Source organism: Motacilla alba, chromosome 5 (genome assembly GCF_015832195.1).
Source record: "Motacilla alba alba isolate MOTALB_02 chromosome 5, Motacilla_alba_V1.0_pri, whole genome shotgun sequence".
Taxonomy (NCBI): Eukaryota; Metazoa; Chordata; class Aves; order Passeriformes; family Motacillidae; genus Motacilla; species Motacilla alba.
In genome coordinates, this window is record NC_052020.1 from 58,921,205 (window position 1) to 58,943,940 (window position 22,736).

The 22,736-nt window shown below is 50.9% G+C and overlaps 1 protein-coding gene across 4 annotated transcripts in view; it reads right to left on the bottom strand.

Annotated features, from left to right (window-relative positions):
• Positions 1–22,736, bottom strand: part of SAMD4A (sterile alpha motif domain containing 4A) — a 100,461-nt gene that overhangs the window by 10,361 nt on the left and 67,364 nt on the right. For 2 of the 4 annotated variants that reach the window (XM_038136853.1, XM_038136852.1), the window contains exons 4-8: positions 11,123–11,386; positions 6,192–6,301; positions 5,458–5,544; positions 2,807–3,098; positions 1,249–1,334 (exon numbers count right to left, since the gene is read on the bottom strand). In XM_038136853.1, coding sequence (XP_037992781.1) covers positions 1,249–1,334; positions 2,807–3,098; positions 5,458–5,544; positions 6,192–6,301; positions 11,123–11,386 — 839 coding nt within the window. The remainder of the gene's footprint in view (positions 1–1,248; positions 1,335–2,806; positions 3,099–5,457; positions 5,545–6,191; positions 6,302–11,122; positions 11,387–22,736) is intronic. The other 2 variants (XM_038136855.1, XM_038136854.1) reach the window with 1 other exon arrangement.

Genomic DNA, 22,736 nt, shown 5'->3' on the forward strand with positions numbered 1-22,736 from the left:
TCTCAGGTGGAGAAAATGCTCTGGCAGCATTCCCCGTGTCCCAGAGTGACAGCCCAGCTCTGCCTCAAGGCTGCCAACTCCTCTTGGCAGAGCGAGGGTTTGATGGTGGGTCCTGACAGGGGTGGTGACACTTGTCACCTGGATGTGGCTCTAGAAATGCTGCCAGGGTGAGCAAAGCTGGGATTTGGAAAGCTGAGCTGCCCTGTGGCATCCTGCACCCTATCCCCCTTCTCAGGGCTGGGCAGAGCTTGGCTGCGATCCTGGCACTGACAGGCTCTGGGGAGGTCAGCCAGGGTGAGCCTGTCACCCACCCAGGCTCCCTGCAAAGGTCACCCTGGCAGTGACAGACCTGCTCCCAGGGCTCCAGGCAGGAGGTGTGGGTGACAGGGACACCCACGTGCCATCACTGCTAACTTTAGACACCCTAGGTCTCTGTTGGAGAGCAGCAGAAGTCTCCAGAGGACAATCTGGAGGCTAATTAGTGCCTGACTTGATTGCTCTGAACCACTCAGGAGGAGATGCTCTCTCCTGGAGCTGATTACGCCGGAGCCAGCGCAGAGGGTGGTCCTGGGATGTGGGTGGCTCTGGTGGGAAAAGTGCAGGCGCTTTGGGAAAAGTTCCATGTCCTCCTGGCTTTGCTCTCTGGTCCTCAGCTTCCACCACTTCTGCTCCCTGACCCCTGCCATATGGGCAGGTGATGGAAGCAGCTTCTTCCAGGTACTGCCAGAGCAGGCAGGAGACACTGCAGGACACCAGGGACACTGGCCATCCCTCCCTGCCACCAGGCAGGAGCGTGCCAGAGCCCTGTAGCACAGCCTGGGCCATCCCAAGCCATCTCCCAGCCAAGGCAGATCCTCTGGGAGCAGGAACAGATGTAAAATCCCTGTTGCAAAATCCCAAGAGCACGTGGCGCAAAACGGGAGGAGGCAACGCCGGCTCTGTCTGATGGGAACTGCCTGCACGTTCATCCCAGGCTTCCTGCTTTCATCCAGCTGCTGATGGGACTGTCACGAGCCAGATGAATTTCCCAGCTCCGGGCCTTGGCAATTAAAGCAGCGTGGGGGGAAGCAACATTTCCATGCACCACGTTGGAGCTACCGCCTGCTCCAAGCCTGTTCTGTCAGAATTACTATTAATACCCCCCAAAAATATTTGTGTTAGAAACCCAAAGGTTTACATAAACAGACACTTTGGAAACAGTTTCCAAGTGATGAGAACAACAGTTTTAGATGATCTGACACGACTCACCTCGTGGATTAGACATTTGTCTATCAGCTGTAAATAGGAACTTATATTCTCTTCGTCGGGTCGGGAAACTAAAAGTTGTGTGCAGACTGGAAAAAAAAAAAGAAGAGAAGGGAAATGGGGATGGGGATACCAGGATGGGGCCCAGGAGGGGTCCCACAAACATCTTGGACATCCTGTTTCCCTTGTAACCACGAGTAGGTTTTTCATCAGTGAGAAAAAATGCCCTTCCCCAATTCCTGCCGTACCTTCCTATATTTAGGGACAGATTTTGTTCTCTGTTATGATGGTGTAAATCCAGAGTAACACCACTGGAGTCCCCAAAATTAGACTTAAGCAACTCAGGGGCCCAGGATTAATCCCTATTCATAGGCAAGAGAGCTCCTTCTCCCATGGCCAAATCTGCCCCCAGTGCAGAGTGGTAGATTCCCACCTTCCCTGATGAATTTTAACCTCTTTGGGAATGAATGTCATTGAAGGAGGTGGGGGTGAGCTCACAGAGGAATGAGTTTCTCCTGTTGTAAACCCCTGGGCAGGGATGCCTGGGGGTTCAGGAGGACACCACATCTTGGCAGGGCTTGTGCCACACTTTGCCATTTGTCACAGGAATAAAATGGGGCCGGAGCCCCACACGTGGCTGTTTCTGCAGGGAACCAGCTGGGGACAAATTCTGCACCAGGTTCCTGTGCAGAAAACAGCTAATTTTTTTGCAAGAAAAGATGGAAATGGAGACAAGGCTGATATTTCTCTGTGGCACCCCAATGAGGGTCTTCCTATTCCCAGTCTCCTGCAGATGAGAGCCCCTTTCCTCTTCCCCAGGGAGATCTTCCTCCATGCAGCCAGCACTGACACCTCAGGTGTCACCATCATCTCAGCAAGGTTAGGGCACATCCAAGCTCACACAGATTTGCTCCAAGAACCCTGAATATTGCATAGGAGGTCAGTCCCCACCTCAGCTCGCTCCTGTTACCTCCCAATGTGTTATCCCTGATGCAAAGCTGCACACCCTGCACTCAATGGAATGGCACCGGAATACTCTGGATGTCCTGCATCCAAACTGGGGCATAAAAAGGGGCTTGGACGCACTGATTTGCACTCCAAATGGCTCATGTCCAGACCATGCACCACTGCTACCCTGCTCCAAGCAGAATAAGTCCAAGGGATGCTGTTCAAAACACCTCTGGATCAGTGGGATGACCCCAGGGCCCTGGATGGGAAGAGAGAGGACATCTTCCACTCCTGACCTCGGGAAAAGTTGTGATTTCTGCCCCTGGGGGAGGGAGAGGATGCTTTCCACCATGGACCGAGGGCTTGGAATGCATGCCATCCACCTTGGACCCCGGGCAGGCAGCCTGGGCCAAAACCACAGCCCACCTGCCCCATCTTCTTACCTCTAACCCCAGCATGACAGGACCCCAAAAAACCATCACCCCCCAGACTGGGACCTGCAGGAGTTCAGGGAAAGGCAGCTGCCGGTGCTGCCACTGCACACGCCCTGCCCCAAGGCAGCCCTCTTTGGTGACGAGTCCCCGGGTGGCTGAGGACAAGCGGCACTGCTCACCTTTCCCCATCACCCGGGTGAACTGCCCGGGCAGGTCGCCCTCGGGCAAAGGGGCCCCTCCCGACTCGCCCTCGCATCCCGGCAGATGGTGCTGCTGCATCCCGGCCGCCGAGTCCTTGCAGTCCGAGCCTTGGCTGTCCGAGCCCAGCAGGGAGGAGGGGTGGTGCGAGTCCACGTCCCGGCTGTGCTCCTCCGTGCTCGAGCTTTGGGAGGAGTAGGCTTTGATGGGGGTGAGGATCATTTGGTGTAGTTCCTGCAGCGGGACACGCAAGTTGCCTCCTTCCAGGATGTCCTGTGGAAGAAAGTGGAGAGAGGAGGGTTTGTCTTTGCAGGGAAAATGGGACATGAGCTGTAAAACAGACCCCTCCTGTGACCCCCTGAGAATTCCCAGCTTTGCTCCTGCTTCAGGATCCTGCTGCATTCCACACTCAACAGCCACGTTTCATTCATCAAGTCTTTTATTTTTATCAGGGGAGTGCTGCAGGGACTGTGTCTGATTATCCATGGATGTGTTCAGACCTGAATCCCCACAGACAAATGTGCCCCCATCAACCACAGGGACCCAAACCCAACAACAACCCAGCTTCAATGTTTCCACATTTCCACCAGGGAAATGGCAAGTCCATGAAAGTGACTGAGCCTGGGAGATTTCAATGCCCAGAGCAGCAAGTATCTTGTTGGTTCCCCAGCAATCCTACATTTCCCAACCAATGCCACATAAATCCCAACATCTCAGCTCCATTTCATTGGAATTGCATTAACATGGGCTCATCTCCTGTTTCCAGCACCGCCTTCAAGCCTGGCCCCCATTAACTGCTCTGCCCCAAAACTGCTTGCCATGGCATCCTCATGGTCTGGGATCATCTCAGAGCCCAGGACCATGGTGTGATGCAGGAGCCTGTCCTGTGGCAGCCGTGGGGACATCCCTGTCCACTCTGGGATGGGCTGGGGGAGTGGATGCAGAGGGCACTGGGAGGGTTTCAAGGGGAGCAGGTGATTTGTGGTCAGACACAGAAGGGGAACTGATGCTCCCACAGCAAAACCATTCAGCTTGGAGATCCTGGGGCAGGATCCACCCAGGAGGGAGAGAATTTGGGTGCACCCCAGCCTCACTCCTGCTGTGGATCAAGAACTCCACTTCTATGGTCAGATCCTCGTCCCACTGATGGGAAATAACTGCATTTTGTTTTTAATGTGGCCTGGACCAGAACAGCTCACTGCAGGCTCCTGCACAGTCTGGCTCATGGGACACTGCTTGGAAAGAGGCAACTTTTGGAGTGAATCCTGATGTGCTGAAGGAAGGGACACTAAGTGGGCACACGGGATGTCTGCAAGCCTTGAAACAGTTGTTGATTCTAATTCCTGCTGCATTCCCAGCTCACTCTTGGACGTCTCAGCCCCATTTCTCACAAAGATCTGGTGTCAGTCTGCTGGGCACTATGTTTTCTGGGAGACAATCCTGCCCTGCTAACTAACAGAGAGGGGTGGAGCAGCTCTTTCCAAGAAAGCAGCAGTATTTAGCAGCGAGACACTGCCCAAAAACATCAATCCCACACATGCTCTTGTTTAGCAAAAACTGGATGGGAGGCCTGGAAAAGCAGACGTCTCCTCGCAGGGAAAGCAGCTCACAGGCAACTCTGAGCCCCAGCAGAGCAGGACAGGGTCACAGTGCCACAGCCCAAACCCACCCCAGAGGGCTCCAAACCAGTCCCTGCCACTTTCCTCCTGTATTTTACAGCGTGCCTGGCTGGCTGTGCCAGCTGAGCTGAGCTCCAGCTCCTGCACAGCACCACTCAATCAATACCAGATTCTCAAATCCCAGTGGAGGAGTGGAGGAAGAGGCTGTGCAATAGCCTGGAAAACACAGGGCTGCAGCCAGCTCCATCCAGCTCTTGGATTTAATAGTTATTATTAATAACAGAGGTAAATATGGCTTTATTAGCTCCTGCCATACCCTGAGCACAAGCCCATATTATAAATAAATAGTGAAGCAGTGAGCTAAGGAAAACACCAATAAATAGCAACACACCACAGAAGTATTTAAAAGCCCCTAGTGGGAGGCTCTGCAAGTTGCTGTTTGAAGATGGTGCAATTAAATAGAATATAATACAGCGATAATAAATAGGGAGAGGTTGGGGTGAGCTGCTCCCAGCTAGGCTGTGGTGCTGCTACTTCCCCAAAAGCCCTTCCTGCAGGGTTTAAGCTTTTGTTGAAGCGATAAAGAAGTCTCTATTTATTCTCCTTGGAAATTCAAGATGTTGTTCAGGCACTGATGTGGGTGCCTGGTGTTTTATCAGAGGACAGGGTGCCCATATGATGATCCAGGAAAGCTCAAGTCTTTCTGAGCACCCTGGAGCTGGCCAGGGCTATGGGGTACATCCATGCCAGCCGTGAGAGGTGTGGGAGATGCATGATAACCCACTCTGCAAAACACAGCTTTGAGCAATGTGGTCTAGTGGAAGGTGTGTCCCCCACCATGGCAGAGGGTTGGGACTTTAAGGTCCCCGCCAGCCCAAACCATTCTGGAATTCTGTGAAATAAAACATGCATCAGCTCCCCACAGTATGTGTAAGCAAAGAGTGCTTCACCCCAGAATTAATTCCTGGCTTCTTAAAAACACAAGACATACAAAAATGGTTGTGACTACTTACCCCTTCTAGAGATTTGAGCAGGTTTTGTCTTTCTTTTAGCTTCTGGATACTGATGACTATTTTGTGTCTCGCGCCTTTGGTAACGTTCTGCAAAAACAGGACAACATTTGATGTTAGCACTTCCACAGGGCAGCTGGCCCAACCCAAACCCTTCCTCTCCTAAACAGAAAGGGCTGCTAGGAATTAATTACATTTTGGAGTGCAGGGATTTGTGGGGGACATAGAAAATCACCCAGATACTTGCTGAGGATAGAGATTTCCAGCTAGTCCGTCCCTCCCTGGTGCACCTCACACATGGAGAGCAACAGTGCTCCCATTCCTCTTTATCCCAAGGATAATGCACAGGTGAACCTGCAAGCAGTGGGGGTTGGAACCAGATAATCTTTAAGGTCACTTCCAACCCCAACCAGCAGTATTCTGTGAGTCTATGACATTTTCAAAGGCAGTCAGCCATCAAAGCCCCACTGCCTTTAAGGGAGATGGCTACCACAGGTTGCATCCCTGACACTCCAGAACTTGATTCCAGCTGTGAAAAAAACCCCAAGCACAGCTCCCAGTGTTGGGACTTCCATGCTGGGACTCCAACAAGAACACAGGGACAAGGTTCATTTCAGGTACAATGCGAGATTTTTTCACTCCCCAAGACCCCATGCCCCTTTTTCTGCTTCCCAACCACAGGAAGTCACAGAAAGGGACTTCGGAAGTTGTCACCCCCCTGGTGAGGTGGGACATACTTGTGCCTCAAGCTGGCATTCGGTGAGGGCCATCATCTCCTCGTAGGTCATCTGGGAGAAGAGGGCGGCGTACTTGTGCAGCCGGAGGCTCTTCAGCCAGGCTGGGACATCTGCAGCACAAAGGCAAGGACAGGAGAGCTCTGCTGAATCCATGGAACAACCACGAGCACCGGCATCAACACCAACACGAGGGGCAGCCCAAGGGACACCTCACTGAGCTTCATGGACCTCTGGGAGGACACAGGGCTGTGGGTTTGGATGGGAGAAGGAACCAATCCCTGGCTGGGAACACAGGGCTGTGGATGTGGGTAGGAAGAGGAACCAGCCCCTGGATGGGGACGCAGGGCTGTGGATGTGGGTGGGACAAGGAATCAGCCCCTGGATGGGGACACAGGGCTGTGGGTGTGGATGGGACAAGGAACCAGCCCCTGGAGAAGGACACAGGGCTGTGGATGTGGGTAGGACAAGGAACCAGCCCCTGGATGGGGACACAGGGCTGTGGATGTGGATGTGGATGGGAGGAGGAACCAGCCCCTGGATGGGGACACAGGGCCGTGGATGTGGATGGGAGGAGGAACCAGCCCCTGGATGGGGACACAGGGCTGTGGATGTGGATGTGGATGGGAGGAGGAACCAGCCCTGGAGGAGGACACAGGGCTGTGGATGGGAGGAGGAACCAGCCCCTGCATGAGGACACATCCTCAGGAGTTGGGTTCCTGTGGGAAAGCCACTGGGAATTAGCCCATGGGGAGCTGGCATTGTGCCACTGCACACCAAGCTCCTCACTGCTGTTTTCCCAGGAACATGCTAACTGCTGCAGTGGCTGAGCTCAGGACAAGCAAAGGGCTGGTTTGTGGATGGTAGACACTGATTTCTGGCATGAGGGATGGTGACATGTGCTGAAAATGGAACCGGCTGCTTAAAAAGAACTAGAGAGATGGGTTTGGGATGGAAAAATGATGTGCCATCAAAGATGGCCCCACACCCAGCTTCAAAGGGCAACCTGGGACCTAAAATGCACCGACTGAAATTATTTCTTCCTTCCCAGTTGTTTCCTGCAGTGCTGCACCTCTATGCCCAGCTGGAGGGGTACCCAAAAATACATTTATCCTCCTGACATCAACATGGTTTCACAATGAGGGACCTGGGAGGGGAATCCTTCCTCTGTGACATTCAAAACCCCACGATGAGGTGTCCTCCATGGAGAAGGCAATGTGACAACAAGCAGCTATGCAGGGTTTTGCAGGTTTGGGGGGTCTGTGGAGACACCCCACAAGGGAGGGGGCCCTGCAGGTGTCTGTGCTGCAGCACAGGACCGGGCCTGTGACAACATTTTTCATTTATAAAGGCTTGAAACCCTTTGCCAAATTGAGACCTGCTTTGTTCAGCACCTACAGCCCCACAGGAGCTCTGCCACAGCCTTCCCAGCTGACGTGCTCTGCTCCCAGCAATACCTTGTCCATAGTCCTTGTCCCCTTCCCCTCCAGTGGGACACTCAGGAGCTCATTCCCACTGCTGGGCCATCCATCCCATGATGGGGGTCCAGAAAGTCCCACACTGTTGAGTACCACATGCAAGCCAAGGATTGTCCATGACCTCTTCCTGAACCAGGGACAGGGCAGGAGGGACCTTGGTTTGGCTCCCCAAGGCAATCCATACATCTGCTAGAAGTCCCCTGCTGCCCAGGCTGATCCCAAACCCACCTTGCATCCAAGCAGAGGATGCAAACAATGCCAGCATGCTGCATCTCGCTCACACTTTTCAAACCCCAGACACACACCGGGATTCACGTGTCAGTGAAATTCCTCAAGTGCTGCACAGGAGATCAACCCCACACCAAACACGGGGAAAAGCAATTACTGAGCACAGATGGGCTGAAATTCACTGTTTTCCAAAAGTTCTGACATGCAACAGTCCCAAAGTCTGCTACCAGCACCCTCTTAAGCTGATTTCTGTTTAAAATAAATAAAAACCTCTCAGCAAAAAGCCCCATTTCTAGCACAGGCTCAAATTTCAACATCATTTTAACACAAAACCACACAATTCTAGTGACAGCACATTAAAAGTTTCCCTGATCCCACATCCCCATGGGACACCTGCCCTTGGCACACATCCATGTATCCAGGGATACTTCCAGAAGAGAGATGCAACTTCACACAGACATTGAACCCTGCAGGAAACCCTTCTCCAACCTCTGCAGAAGCAGCTCTTTGCCTTTGCATCAGCCTGTCCTGGATCGTGCCTTAATTTTGGGGAGAGTGATGGTCCCAGAGCTCCCCTGCCAGCAGAAGTGGCAATCCTGGAAGTAGGGTGGGGAGAAGGAACCACCCCAGGACAGAGAGAGTGTGTTGTGTGTGGTGGAGCTTTCCCCTTTCCCACAGGGAAGAGGCAGCCAGGAGGTGTAAGGACATCCAAGGTGATTTCCTGGTCTTTGGAAAGTCAAACTTCCCAATGCTCTCCACGGATGGGTGAACCACCTGCCTGCAGAGCTACTCTTTAATCAGCAATTACCTGGAGCTAATTGCAAAGTCATGGCACGGCTGTCAGGAAATTTAGAAGGAAAACAACTCACCCTGCAATATTTACACACAGGACACCTTGGATATACTCCCAGCAGAAACCCCTGGCTCTACCCAGACCTTCCTCCTGGTGCTCCCCAAGCTGTGCCCCAGGAATCACAGAATCCTGGAATGGTTTGGGTTGGAAGGGACCTCAAAGATTATTTAATTCCAACCCCTCTCCATGGGCAGGGACATGGAAAGGGACAGACAGACAGATGGGGATCCACGGAGAGCCAAGTGTCCATATCTTCGAGAAACCAAGAGCTAGGATAAAGCCAAAGGGCATTTTCCCTTCAGCATGAAGATAGATGGAAAAAAAGAGAAATGGGAGCATAAAGATGAACAGAAAGGAAAGAAATAGGTGACACTGGGAGAGATAAACCGGTGAGGCAGGTGGGGAGCTGTCATGACATTCCAGATCCCGTGGGTCTGGATCCTCCTGGATGGCCCTGAGGGTGATAAAGAAGGAGCCAGCTGACCAGAGCAGGGGGGACACCCAGCCCCAAGAGCCTGCAGGCACTCAGGGAGACGTGGCTGCAATTCAGAGAACGGACTTGGCAACAGGAGCAGCCAGCCTGGATGGAGAACGAGGCAGCCCCATAAAAATGCACCGAGCTGTGCGTTTCTGTAGGAACAAGAAACGGCACGATCGAGTGCAGGGAACGGGCAGTCCTCGCTCTTTTTTTTTTTTTTCAGGAAAGCTGTGGGGATACAATGGGTCATACGCAGCTCACAGCGCTTTGTTATTTGAGGACGATGAGCTACACAGCCACAGGAATGCTGTCTGGAGGCAAACAAGCCTCTGCTCTGCTTCCAAGTCCAGTTTTGGGCAGCACACCTTCAATAAAACGCGGAATTTTTGGAAAAAATCCTGGTGGAGAGAAGCAGGAACAGCCCCAAGTTTAGAAAACATCATCTGGGAAGGCAGTGGAACGGTTCAGCCTGAAGAAAACCCAGCTGAGGGGGGAGGACAGGGCAGGCACAGACACCAGAGGCTGTGAACATCTGCTCTGCACGTCCCTGGACAGGGGGACAGAAGCCATTTGGCTGAGTCAGCAACGGGAGAATCATGTTTGGAAGTCTGGAAAGGGAGAGCCCCAGGAAGGGTGGACATAGCCCAGCTGCACTCAGCAGCAAGGGGATGTGTTAATATGTGGGGGTTATTGAATTGATCATTGCTGGTGGACAGCCTCTGGGCTTTGTGGATTTGGCCACACAGGTTGACTGCACAGCACTGGGAAGTTTCTATCCACGCAGATCCTGGAGCTGCAGCTGTGGAGCCAAGCTCCCCATGGTCTCCTCCCCAGCTCCTTCTGCAGAAACCTGGAGAAATGTAGTGTTAAACAGCACCCCCCACTAGAAACACTGGCTCCCAAAAAGCTCTCCCTGGCCAGACAGACTGCAGGACCCGACCTGCCTCTATTACATTCCCCAGAACCAGGAGGGGTTTTTCATGCATTTGTTTCATGCACATCAAAGCCATCCAGAGCCAAGCCAAATGCAGTCCCACATCACACAGATTTATCCACATCTCAATTTGTCTGTAATTAGACTAAAATCAGACCTTGTGACTGTTAAAAAATACAATTATTTCCCTATTCTGATACACCACTTGGTTTGCACACAGTCGAGCTGCTTTGCATTAATACAAATTGGAGTTGTTTCAATCAGTCTGAGAGCTGCAGGGTCATTTTCAGTCTGTTCCCAGGAACACACAGTCTGTGTGTTTGCCCAGTTTTTAGCTGTTTATTCCTCCTCAGCCTGAAGTTTGCTCTGCATCTTTGACTGCAGCAAGTGGGGTTCATTTCTGCCTCGTTTACCACCAGAACCACATGTATTTATTGCCAAAATCTCTGTGAAATGTAGGTATAACGGGAAAACCAACCGAAACACACAGGTTAAATTCACTGCAAACAAGTATCTCAAGCCAAAACTTCCCCAGATACTTGGTGGGTATCAAACACTGCAACGGCAAATCACACGTGCCTTGCTAAGCTTGCTCTAAGCTGTTTTTCACCATCATAAAAAAAAAAAGGAAAGAGAAAAAAGAGCACCACTCGCAGCCAAAAGCCACAGGCAATGGAAAAAAATCCAGCTTTTTGCAAAGCTGGCAGCTCACAGGATTTTGGGGCAAAACCAGCCCACTGGCACCCAAGGGTAAGACGTCAGATCAGGGCCAGCTGCTACTTAAAAGAAAACCCAAGGCATTCCCCTAAACCTAAATGCCTAAGCAGGGGAGGAAAGGCTGGGAGGCCCCGCTTGGCCAGGAGGATCCTCGCCCCAAACCGCCGAGCGAGAGCCGGGAGCACGGGCGGCTCTTCCCCTCCTGCCTCTGCGTGCTGGGGGGTCAGGGTCTGGTTTGTCACTCACCTTTCATCCCACTCCCTTCCTCCTGGAATGTGTTACGAGCAGAAGGCTGATCTTCTAAATGTTCACTCCCACCACTTCCCGAAGAGGCTACACTGCTTTGTGGAGACAGGGGGGCATGATCGGAAGGGATGCACTGGGGTCCTCTAGCTCGTAAGTCCTCATGAGACATCCATCCATGTCCTAGAGGTTGGTTTGGCACATTCATGGGTGGGGTAAGGGACACAGAGCGTTTCAAAGGGCTGTGGTGTGTCTGGCCTGAGAGAACTGAAAAAAAAATAAAATCAAAGAGGTTATTCCCCCCTCGCGGCCCGGGATGCAGCAGAGTCCCCCGAAAAAAAAAAAAAAAATCAAATGAAATTATAAAATGTGTGGTGGTGGTTGGCCATGGTGCCTGGCTGATGGCTTTGCAGCACCCCTGAGCCCTAGCCTGAGCTCTCTGCTTTGCCTCCTGGGAAGCAAAAAGGGTGGGGAGTACCTGCAAGGGTCACACGAGCTACGATGGCTGCTCAAGGGAAGGTGGTGTGTGGATTCCATCTCTGGGGAAAAAAACATCAATCAAGCAGGTCTGGAGCATAAAAATCCCCAGGATGGGGATGTCCCCACAGAGATCCAAGGCAAGCATCTCTGTCTCTCCCTCTGGGTTAGGACCTGGCTTGTGCCCTGAAGCAGGAGCACTGACACATCTCCCAGAATCACTGCAAGGGTACTTCTCATCCATAGGAATGTCTCAGCATTGCTGAGTCCTACTAAAATCACAGGACCATGGGACGGTTTGCATTGGAAGGGACCTTACAGATCTCATTCCAACCCCCTGCCACGTGCAGGGACACATTCCCCCAGACCAGGTTGCTCCAAGCTCTGTCCAACCTGCCCTTAAACACTTCCAAGCACTATCTGTGTTTTAGGTACGGAAAAAAGTATTAAAAGATTGTTCTGTTTGTTTAACAAAATTCAAATTCCATCACTCAGAGTCACTTACCTACTGGTCTAACCATGAACACAGAGTATGTAATTTAATGTACAGATTTAGGATGCAAACCAGGGAAAATTTCCCTGCTCCAGGAAAACCTGAGGGCAGAGGGATTAGAATGACCTTTCAGCCTACAAGAAACAGAAGCAAAAACTTTCCAATTTTTCTTTCCAAACCAAATTTTTAAACTGTACAAAACCTGGGGGAAATTCATTGTTCTCATGGCTTTTCCATCTAAAACACCAAAGCCCTAAAGCTCCTTAATCCCCTTTTTGCATTTACAGCAGTTCACCAAAACCACTCAGACTCCTCTCCATGTTATTATTTAATATAAACGAGTCCTGGTGGAAAACCCCCAGGCAGGTGCACCGTGCTGCAAAGGTTAAGCCAGGCTTAATTCCCAGCTCAGGCCTGGGGGAAAACCCAGCATCAAAGCCATCTTGCTGACCAGGAGAGGCATGAAAATGAGGCAGTGGTGGGGTTACAAAGGGAGGGGAGAGAGAAACACCAGAGCACATTTGCATTTATTAACCACCTGCAATAAGCAGCTGGTACCACAGGCAGCTGCTGGATGAGGCCAAAAAAACCTGTGGATTTCTGTAATGTTTAAATAATTCCTACTTCTGAAAGGGTTTTCTTGTGCCAACACAGAACACTAACACCACGCTCTGCAGGGAAGCACTGGGGTGGCTTATGGGGAAGAATTTGTTCCCTCCCCTTTTAAAAACTATACAAACATCTTCCAGAAGTCTCTTGGCAGAGAAGGATGTCAATGAGATCCTGTGATTGCTTCCAGAGCAGTGTTAAGCTTCCTAAAGCTCTGATGTGATACATCCCCATGGGGAAATAGATAGGTCTTGGGCAAGCTTTTTCAGCTCTTGGCTTTGCAACTGTACCCCCAAAACAGCATCTGTAGATGCCACATCACCCTCTCAGGAGAAAAATATATTTAGGATTTAAAACCCCCCAAATATAGAGGGAATTGTAGGGGAAAAATGAATAAATTGGTTAAAATGCACCACCAGGGCTGAGCATTGGCTCTGCACCAGCCAGAGCCCTTCTGTGCCTGCTGCCCCCAGCCATGGTCGCTCTGCCACGGGGAGAGAATTCACCCTGAATTTGTTGCAGGAAAAACTCTGGTTTAGGAAATATTTGTGCCCCTCAGATGAAGGAGAGATGCAGGAGAAGGGGCAAGGAGGACTGAGGTTCATTGTCCCCTTTCAGGAGGCCAAGGGCTGCTCTGCTAATCCAGCTCTCACAGGGTGTGCAGACACTGGTACCAGCAGTGCTTACACCACCCTGCACACAAGAGGGTGTTTCTGGCATAAATCCAGCCCAGATTCCTCCATGAGCAGCAATACCCCTGCAAAGTGCTGCTCTTCCATCTTAATTTTATGTCCCCTAATTAGAAGCTGGTGTCGGCTGAAGGAGGAATAATGAACTCCAAAGGATGGCCAGGGACAATTAGAAAGCATCCAGTGCACCAGACAAAAATCAGTTCCACTTCTTTCCCTGAGATAATGCAGCACTGGATCCAAGAGAACACGTTTTACTAAGCCAAGTTTTTACTGAGCTGTGAGTCAGTTCACACAACACCTGAGAGGCAGCAGGGAAAATCCCTCTGCAAAGGATGCTGCAAGTCCCCAGCTCTCTGAAACCACCCCAGCTGCTCTGGGGACCAAGCTGAGGTGATTTAAGGGCTCTTAGCACTGGCCTAACTTTAGGGTCTGCTTTCTATTGGTGATAATGTGGTTTCTTGCAACGCCTCTTACCCACTTCCATCAGCCCTAAAAGCATTGAGAATCCTGGGATGGCACCCCTCTTTTACTCTGTAATCTCCAGGGCATTAATAAATGCCCATATTTCTTATATTTATTAATAATATTTATTTATATAACAAATATTTATTAATGTTGCTGCTTGTGGTCATGCCCTCAGTTTCTTGAAATAAGAGGATGTAGCTAATTCCTTCCAAAGCATCAGTTTATTGTAGGTCCTGACCTGAATTTGACCATTCTGTGTGCTTTTTGGATTGCCCAAGGTGAATCCAGAGCTGCTCCTGGCTAAAATAAATGGTCCACGTGGGCTTTAACTTCAGCAGAAGAAAACCAAGTGTGAGTTTATCACCTTACACTCATGCCTCCTCTTCTTTTACTACAAAAATATTAAGCTTTGATTTAAAAAGGAAATCTAAAATGTTATTCTGGGCCAAGATAAGCTCCCAGGAGGTGGGTGGGCACGGCTGCCTCTCTGAGTGCTGTGAGCTGGGCAAACAAAGAGGGGAAACCACAGCTCCAAAGGCATCTCACACTGGCACATGGATCCCCTACAGCCTGTGAGCACGCCCCACTTCTGATTTAGAAGTGTTTTCCTGCCCTTTAGGTGCTGCAAGACTTTACACAGGCACTGCCTGGTCCAGCTCCTTCCAAACTGGTGCTCAGTGGGACAGGGGCTGGAGCAGATCATGGTTTTCCCTGGAATCAGTGGGCTGGTGTTGCCTCTTTGCTCTGAGCAGCCAGGCTTGTGCTCAGTCCAGACCAGGTTTCCTTGCAACAAACCTCTCAGTGATTTCCAGACTGGAATCAAGCTCAGGGTAATATTCCCAGGTTAAAAAAAAACAACAAAAAGGCAGAGGATGGAGAAGAAGTGATGGCAACAAAGCTCCCCATGACAGGATGACAGGAGGCAGCTGCTGACCACGCTGGGAGCATCCCTGTGGGACCACCCCCTCCCCAAGCAAATCTGGATTTATCTCAGACCAAGCCCTGGCTGGGCTGGCAGGCACCACAACACACTTACAGAAACTCTGAGGCTGCAAGTGCTCTCACCCCCTGAAGCCTTGGGTTTGGGATTTTTTTTTCTCCCCCCTCTTTTCCCTTTTGAAGTGGTGCTGCCTATTTTGGGAGGCAAGGGCTGATTTCAAGAGGGTTTTTGTTCACTGAGGACCATGTGGAACAGCGTCAGACATTTGTGTTGTGGTTTCTCAGGGGTTTGGGCCAATTTTTTTCAGCCTGAGAAGGGAAAAGCCACCCATTCCTGTAATTAGAGCTGAGTAATTGGGCTCTGCAGGCAGACCTTCCTCCACACACCATGGGACACTGACAAGGTGCTCATTCTCCCTCTGCCCTTCATGAAATCTGGCTTAGAGTGCTGCAGAAGTCCTTGATAGGACACACATGTGAGAGTTTCCAGTGAGAACCAAACCCAGCACTGGGAGTACTCAGGATGTCTCCAGTCCCCACCATGCCCCTGATACCCAAAGGACCAGCAGTGGGTCCATACATCAGGTTACAATTCCAAAAAACATCTTCCCCGTGCTTGCAGAAAAAGCACTGCAAGGAAAAAAAAATAAAAAAGGAAAAAGCACTGCAAGGAAAAAAAGAAATAAAAAGGAAAAAGCACTGCAAGGTGCATACTGAACTCTTTGTGACCTTTTGTTTTTTTTAGTTTAAAAATGGCACTTCTTGGCTGCAAAGCTGTTTATGGTGAGTCCTCAGGCAGCATCTGATCACATACAGCTCCTTTCCTGGTCTGCTGGTACCTGGAACAGCAGCCTGACCCCAAAAAGTGGGGATGTTTTTAATCCACACAAGGTTTTGTGCAGCCTGGAAGCTCCCCCATGGAGAGGGAACACTGAGCACCTCCCTCACAAAGCAAACCCCAGGTTCAACCCAGTCCTCCCCTCTGCCTCCTCCTTGCTATCCCAGTCACGGCACATCCTCTCCTCCAGGAAGGCTTCCCCGTGCTGGCAGACCAATGCCCAGGGCTTTTCCAGCTTTTCTTTGCCCAGAACCCTTGGGAAGAGCTGCCAGTGGGTCACACTGCCCAGCTGGCACCCAGCCTCCTTCCTGGGCACCTCAATCACCCTCTCCCCACGCTGCCCCAGCATGGCCAGAGCAGAACCTGAGGGAACATTTTTCAGCTCAACATCCCCTAACCCTTGGAGCCTCCTCTTTGTGCCTTTTCTCCTTTAATCTCCCTGTGTTCTGTGGCTGTGACTTTACACAAACTGTGTTTGTAGGAGCTGGATAATCCATGCGCTGGCCTCTGAACCACGAGCTGATAGAACTCATGAAGGGGTGAAATTCAGGGTCCTAAATGCAAGAAGCCACTGGGGAAAAGGAAAATATAGTGGTATTAGGAAATTAGTGGTATTAACCTCTGCACTAGGAAAAAACCCCATACAAGCAGAGTGCTGCCTCGAGCAGAGAAATGGGAAGAAGCACAGACTGCAGAAAAGACTGTCAAGCAAACCTTTTTAAAGAAATGGTGTTTTTAAACACAGTTTCCTGTTGAAGAAACTGGACAGAGGAACAAGAACCCGTTTGTTGCTGCTCCCTCCGAGCGGCGCATGCGAGGCTCAGCGGGGAAGGAACCCTCAGAGGGGCTTTTGAAATTCCCTGCATGGCACAAACACACGTGGAGCTGCTGTTTGGCTCCAGCAGGAACTGCTGTGGTTGTTATTTTCTCATTTGTGTGGCAGCAGGAGCGGGGCTGCATCTAAAGATGTGTAAATTCAGACCCTGGTGGCTCCGGCAATCCGACGGGATGCGTTCCTGGAAGGAAGCCCAGCTTGTCTCAGCAAGTAGCAGGAGCTCAGGAGCTGCTTTCAAGCTCCTTCATAGAATCCTGGATGGTTTGGGTTGGGAAGGACCCTAAAGAACATCCAGTTCCACCTCCTGTCATGGGCAGGGACACCTTCCACTATTCCAGGTTGCTCCAAGCCCCATCCAACCTGGCCTGGAACATTTCCAGGGATGAGGCAGCCACAGCTTTTTTGGGCAACCTCTGCCAGGGCCTCACCACGCTCACAGCCAAGAATTTCTTCTTAAAACAAATCTAAATCTCCCCTCTTTTAATTTAAAAATTATTTTAAGTGAGTTTTAAAACTTACTATAAATTTAAAACTTTCCCCCTTGTCCTATCACTATCAGCCCATGTAAGAAATCCCTTTCCCTCTTCTTTATGAGCCCCTTCTAAGTTCTGACAGGCCCTTGCTTCCCACTAGAGCATCCAGCAAGGTGGGAGCAAGACAGAATAGATGTGAATCCAACCAGGATTTAACTCACAGACAAAAGAATGCATGGCATGGTGGCTCAGGGAGGTGGGAATGGGTGGGGATGGAGGATTAGGGGTATGTTGCAAGGAAGTGCTGCCCTAAACCATGAGTCTCTTGGGGTAAACACAATGCCCCAGTGTCCAGGCCAATAAATGCATTTTTTTCCTCTAAACCTATATACAAACCACAGAAAATCAGTGTTTGTCCCTGGGGAATGCTGGTCCATTAATATCAAATGCTGCTGTGCTGAACCAAGCCTCCCTAATTATCCCAGAAAATAGCTTTTGCTATGGGCTCCTGGGAGAAATTCCTCCCCTGCTCACGAATGAAGGCAGATAAACAGCACTGGGATGCAGAAACTCTCCTTTCCAAAGTCCTTTTCCACCCAAAAGGGATGTCCAAGAACATTTTCACTGCTCAAGCAACAGCCAGGGCTCCCCACTGCTTCCATCCCTGGTCTGAGGAGAATCTCCCTGCTGAGACTTCCAGCAGCATCAGCTTCCACCACACACTCCAGATGGAGAAAGCCCTCCACCACTCACAACCATTTCAGGAGGCCAGCCTGGAGGATGTGCACCCTTTGCACAGCAATGTGCAACCTGTGGAAAACTGGGAGTGAGAAATGAAGGGCCTTAAACCAGTCAAGTGAAAGGGGTGAATGCCAGAACTCTGGAATTGCCCCAAGAAACTGGGATCCAACAATCCCCGGAGTCATTAAAAAGCTGTGGAGTGAGAGCAGGGAGGCAGAGTGTCTTTAGCAGTGACAAAACACATGAGGACAATGAGTGTCTCACGTGATGTGCATCCCACAGTCGTCACCCAGACTGAAACAGACCTGCAGCCTTTTCCATCCTTGCCAACTCATTTTGGATTTTCTCCTCCCTTACCTCTTTTTAGCCACTTTCACTCATTCAAAAAAAAGCCACCTACTCCCCCTCTCTCGCAGGCACCATGGCACAAATTTTGCAAGACAAATTCCTCAGTGTTTCAACCTTCCCCTGGCCTCCACCTCTTGGGAACTCACACACCCCATCCTGAGCACCTTCCCCTTCCATCTGGGCTGGCTATGTCTTATTCCTTCTCCTTTTTCTCTTTCAAAAGCATTAACATCTTACCAGCTCCAGGAGAAAAGAGAAGCCTGCTGGGTCTCCAAGGCCACCAAGGGGCACACACAGTATCCAGTTCCCCACGAGAAGATGCAAAAGATAGGACACACCATGACAGGGGGAATGGCTTCTCACTGACAGAGGGCAGGGTCAAACTGGATATTGGGAAGGAATTCTTCCCTGTGAGGGTGGGAGGCCCTGGCATAGGGTGCCCAGAGCAGCTGTGGCTGCTCCTGGATCCCTGGAAGTGTTCCAGGCGAGGCTGGACAGGACTTGGAGCAACCTGGGACAGTGGAAAGTGTCCCTGCCCATGGTAGGGAGTGGAACTGGATGTTCTTTAAGGTCCCTTCCAACACAAATCAGTCTGGAATTCTAAAATTCTATGACTCCCGAATCCTGAGCCCTGCAATGCTCCCCAACAATCCCCAGCAGCAACAGGACAACCACGGCTGGTATCATAAACCAAGAATTAATTCTTTCCCATTACTGCTCCAAATTAGCTCAGCTCAGCTTTCCACCTCCTCTACATACCCACAGCAGATGCATCCTAAAAATCTGCCTTCATCATCCTCCAAAACATTCCTGATTGCTCAGATATTGCCTCACTCTGGAGTTATGGCACAGATCCCTGCGCCAGCTAACACGAGACCGCATTGCTCAGCAAACAGGGGGGACCATGGTTACAGGAAAACATCAAATCAGAACAGCCAGCCTGAAATAAAACTGCATAACGGATGGGAACAGCGAAGCTTGAGGGGAAAATAAAACAAAATTTAAAAAAAAAACAAAACAGTTTCAAGGCTGCCAAAACTGAGCCATTGATTACAGAGCATTTGATCCATTTGCATGCAGAGAGCTTTGCTTTGGAGCTGAGATGGAAACAGTCTTAATATAGCGGGAGAGAAAATATCCTCCTTGCACTCTCCTAACTGCACTTTGATAGGAAGCAGCCACAGAGCAGATGGTGCCTATATATAATCACCAGACCTATTATCCCAGCCTCTTTTAGTAATTTGAAGGATGTGATAACCACAAGGAGAGCAGCAAATATTCCCCCTCCCTTCCCCTGCTAATTAAAATATCAAAAAAAAGAAAAAAAAAGAAAAAAGGGGGAGGAAGTTATAATTATGGTAACGAATAAAAGAATTTCCAAATGAAGTAAATAACTATTTTGTGCACTGCTCCTTTGAACCAGAAGTCAAAAGTTAATTAAATACAGCGTGTTACTGAGTCAGGAGAACACAGCAAGTCCCAGTGCAGTGGGGAAGGAGACTGGAGATGCTCCAGATGAATCCAAACCACAGCACTTCCATCCCTCCTCTGTGCCCTCCTGCCACTTCTCTGCAGATGCTGTGTGGTGGTGGGGGGAAGGAGAGCCCATCTCTTTCCATTCATCCACTTGCCAAAGCCTGGGCTTGCACAGATTCAAAGGATGAGCAACAGGAAGGGGATTCTCCCCAGGGGTCTCTTGCTGCATGAAGATGCTCGGGAAAACATCACAAATGTGATTTTAGTGATGCTTTGAGAGAAGGCTGGGGAATGGGGTTGGGATGAGGTCACGGAGAAGCAAGAAAGGTTTGAGGAGGGAATTACTCATAAGGCCCCTGACAGATGTAAGTTAATAGTGGAGGTGCTGAGGAACATCCCTGGCTCCCAGACAGAGCCCTCAGTGCCCTGCTGATGGCTCCAGGGGTGATGCAAAGTGCAGAGAGGAACCCACAGGTGCTCATGGGGTGATGGCAAAAGCAAAGCTTCCCTTGGGAGAGCACCAAGCTCCCATGCACGGAGTGACCACAGCTTGCTGTGCTCTGTGCCTGCCTCCAACAGGCACCAGGGCAGCTGGAAAAACACACCCAGCTCTAGGAGGGTCCATCCATCACCCAAACCTCCCAGAGAGAGGAGACTGCTGACTGCTGAGGGGTCTGAGAGAATTACTGGGGCTGTCTGATCGCTCCACAACCCAGAGAGCATCCATCAGCTGCCCTGGCAGCTTCTGCACCACTTCCAGGTCAGAATCAGCATTCACTGGTGACAGGAATCCCAGGGACTGTAGGATACACACAAAACCATTGCTGCAGCTTCCTAGCATCCATCCCTGAGACACCCAGACTGCTGTAAGGAAAGTGGAGGCCACAAGATTCAATCTCCCCCCATCCCAACTTGCCTGTCAAGGACAGAGTCCTACCCTCCTGTCAAGGGACAAGCAACACATCAACAGCAAAGCATGGCAGGCATTCCCTGCCCTGAGCACCTACAGGTGGTGATTGCACTGGGATTTCACAAGCTGAGGGGGTGGGAACATCCCTGGGTGCTGGTGGAATAGAGATTCCCAAGTGAGGTGGCCTCATTCCAGCCAGGAAGCTGCAGAGCTGCTCAGTTTGTGAATTTGGGAGCAGTGCTCTGTAAGAGCAGAGTCACAGAAGATGCACAGTTGGAAGGGACCCAAAAGGATCACTGAATCCAGGTCCTGGTCTTGCACAGGATATCCCAAGCATCCCATTCTGTGCCTGAAATTGTTCAAATACTCCTTAAACCCTGTCAGGCTTGGGGCTGTGACCTTTTCCTGGGAAGCCTATTCCAGTGCCCAGCCACCCTCTGAGGGAACAACCTCTTCCTGATACCCAACCTAAACCTCCCCTGAGACAGCTTCATGCTGTTTCCATGTGCGAGTGCAGACCAAACCTTGCATAAACAAGGTCTGGAGGAAGGAACTGTGTACTCCCAGAGGACACATGTGTGACATATCCACTCTGGGGACAGCCACATGTCTCTGGCTGGCACCCAGTGCTCCCTCTCCTCCTCCCCATCCATACAGACCAACCACCACCTCTCCAAGGCTTACCCAAGCCAGGGCTTACCCAAACCCAGGGTTTGCAAGGGCTAAAGCAGGCCAGAGCACACGGATTGTTGCAGTGCCTGGAAGCACCATTTGGTGTCACAAGGACTGCTTTAGGAGCACTCACAGGTGTCTGTATTGCCCACACATGGTTATGAGCCACCCTTGGCCTCATCACCTGGTGCAAGTCAGCACTGAGCCCAGCCTCAGGGTCTGCTCTCCTCTTTTGGAGACCCGTCTGCCTTTTGGTGACACATCTGCCTCCAAGCATCGTGGCCGATGAGGGGTCAAGCAGAGGCACAGCCACAAGATCTATCCTGCTGCCCATGTGAAAATCCATGGGTGTCAGAGCACACCCGTGGGAAACGTGCTCCCTTCACTGCATACTCACTCTGCTTGGCAAGCAGGGATCCCCCACTCGCTCCACACCCTGCTACAGCAGGACCAGCACATCCCAAAAGCTGTAGGCTGCACATATGCCCCGTGCTGTCACTTTGTTCCCACGTGAGAGCAGAGCGGGCACGGCAGTGAGGACCCTGCTCTGACTCTGTGCTGTCTGATGCCTCAGGTAACATCAGCTCTGCCTTGCTAACCCCATCCCCTCAGAGCCCTCTGCCTCCCCCCAGAGCTATCCATACCCTCCCTGAGCCACCCATATTCCCCCAGACCACATCCTGCCAGAGGCATTGGAATCTCCCCTTGAGCCATCTGTGTCCCCCAGAGCCATCCACATCCTCCAGGGCCACCTGCATGCCCTGAGAGCCAAGAGCTGCTGGTAAGACACTTCTGCCCCATGGCTGCAAGGATGGGCATCCCTATGAGCAAAGCTACCTGTGATCTGCAAGTTCCAAATGAGCAAAACAGGAGAATCACCCTTCAGATACCCTGAGCTGAGTGCTCCTCAGTGGCTGATGGGTTACTCTGAGTCACCCTGTGAATCTGTCGTTTCTTCCCTCCCAGAGCAGGTTATGATGTTTGGAAGACAAGAAATAGGCTGATGAGCTTGGGTGTCAGGCTGGAAACCCGTGGAGATGACTGAAAGTGGGACCTCAGCATCACAAGGACCTTTGTCACTCAGCCAAAGGCACAGTGAGAAAAGAGACCCTTTGGGAGCAAAGAAATGAAGGGAATGTGCCAAACAGGCTCAAAGGAGGATCCAAAAGGGCAGGGGCACCTAGCCTGAAGTTTCAAGGTTAGAACAGGAAGGGACCCTGGCTGTAAAACACACTCAGGAGCGGGGGCAGATCCTTCCCAGCATTGCTGACACCTCAAATGGACACTGCTCTTGTTCTCCACCACCCCTTCCATCTCCAGTGCTTGATGGCCACCAGGGTGAGGTGGTGACCACTCATCTCACTGGCTGAGTGATGGTCTGCAGAGCTGTGGGCTGTGTCTCCCAGGGACAAAGAGCTTTGAATTTATAGAGGGGACAGAAAATCTGTATCTGCTGTTCAGTGCTGGAGTAGATTACAGATGGACTCGATGATCTTAAAGGTCTTTCCCAACCTAAGTGATTCTCTGTTGTTCTCACCCACAGTCCTGTTTGCTGCTGTATTAATGTACACGGATTTCAGCAAATAACTCTGCTCACACCTGCTCTCCTCATACAGCAATTCTGACTTCAAGCTACAGGATTAGCAAGA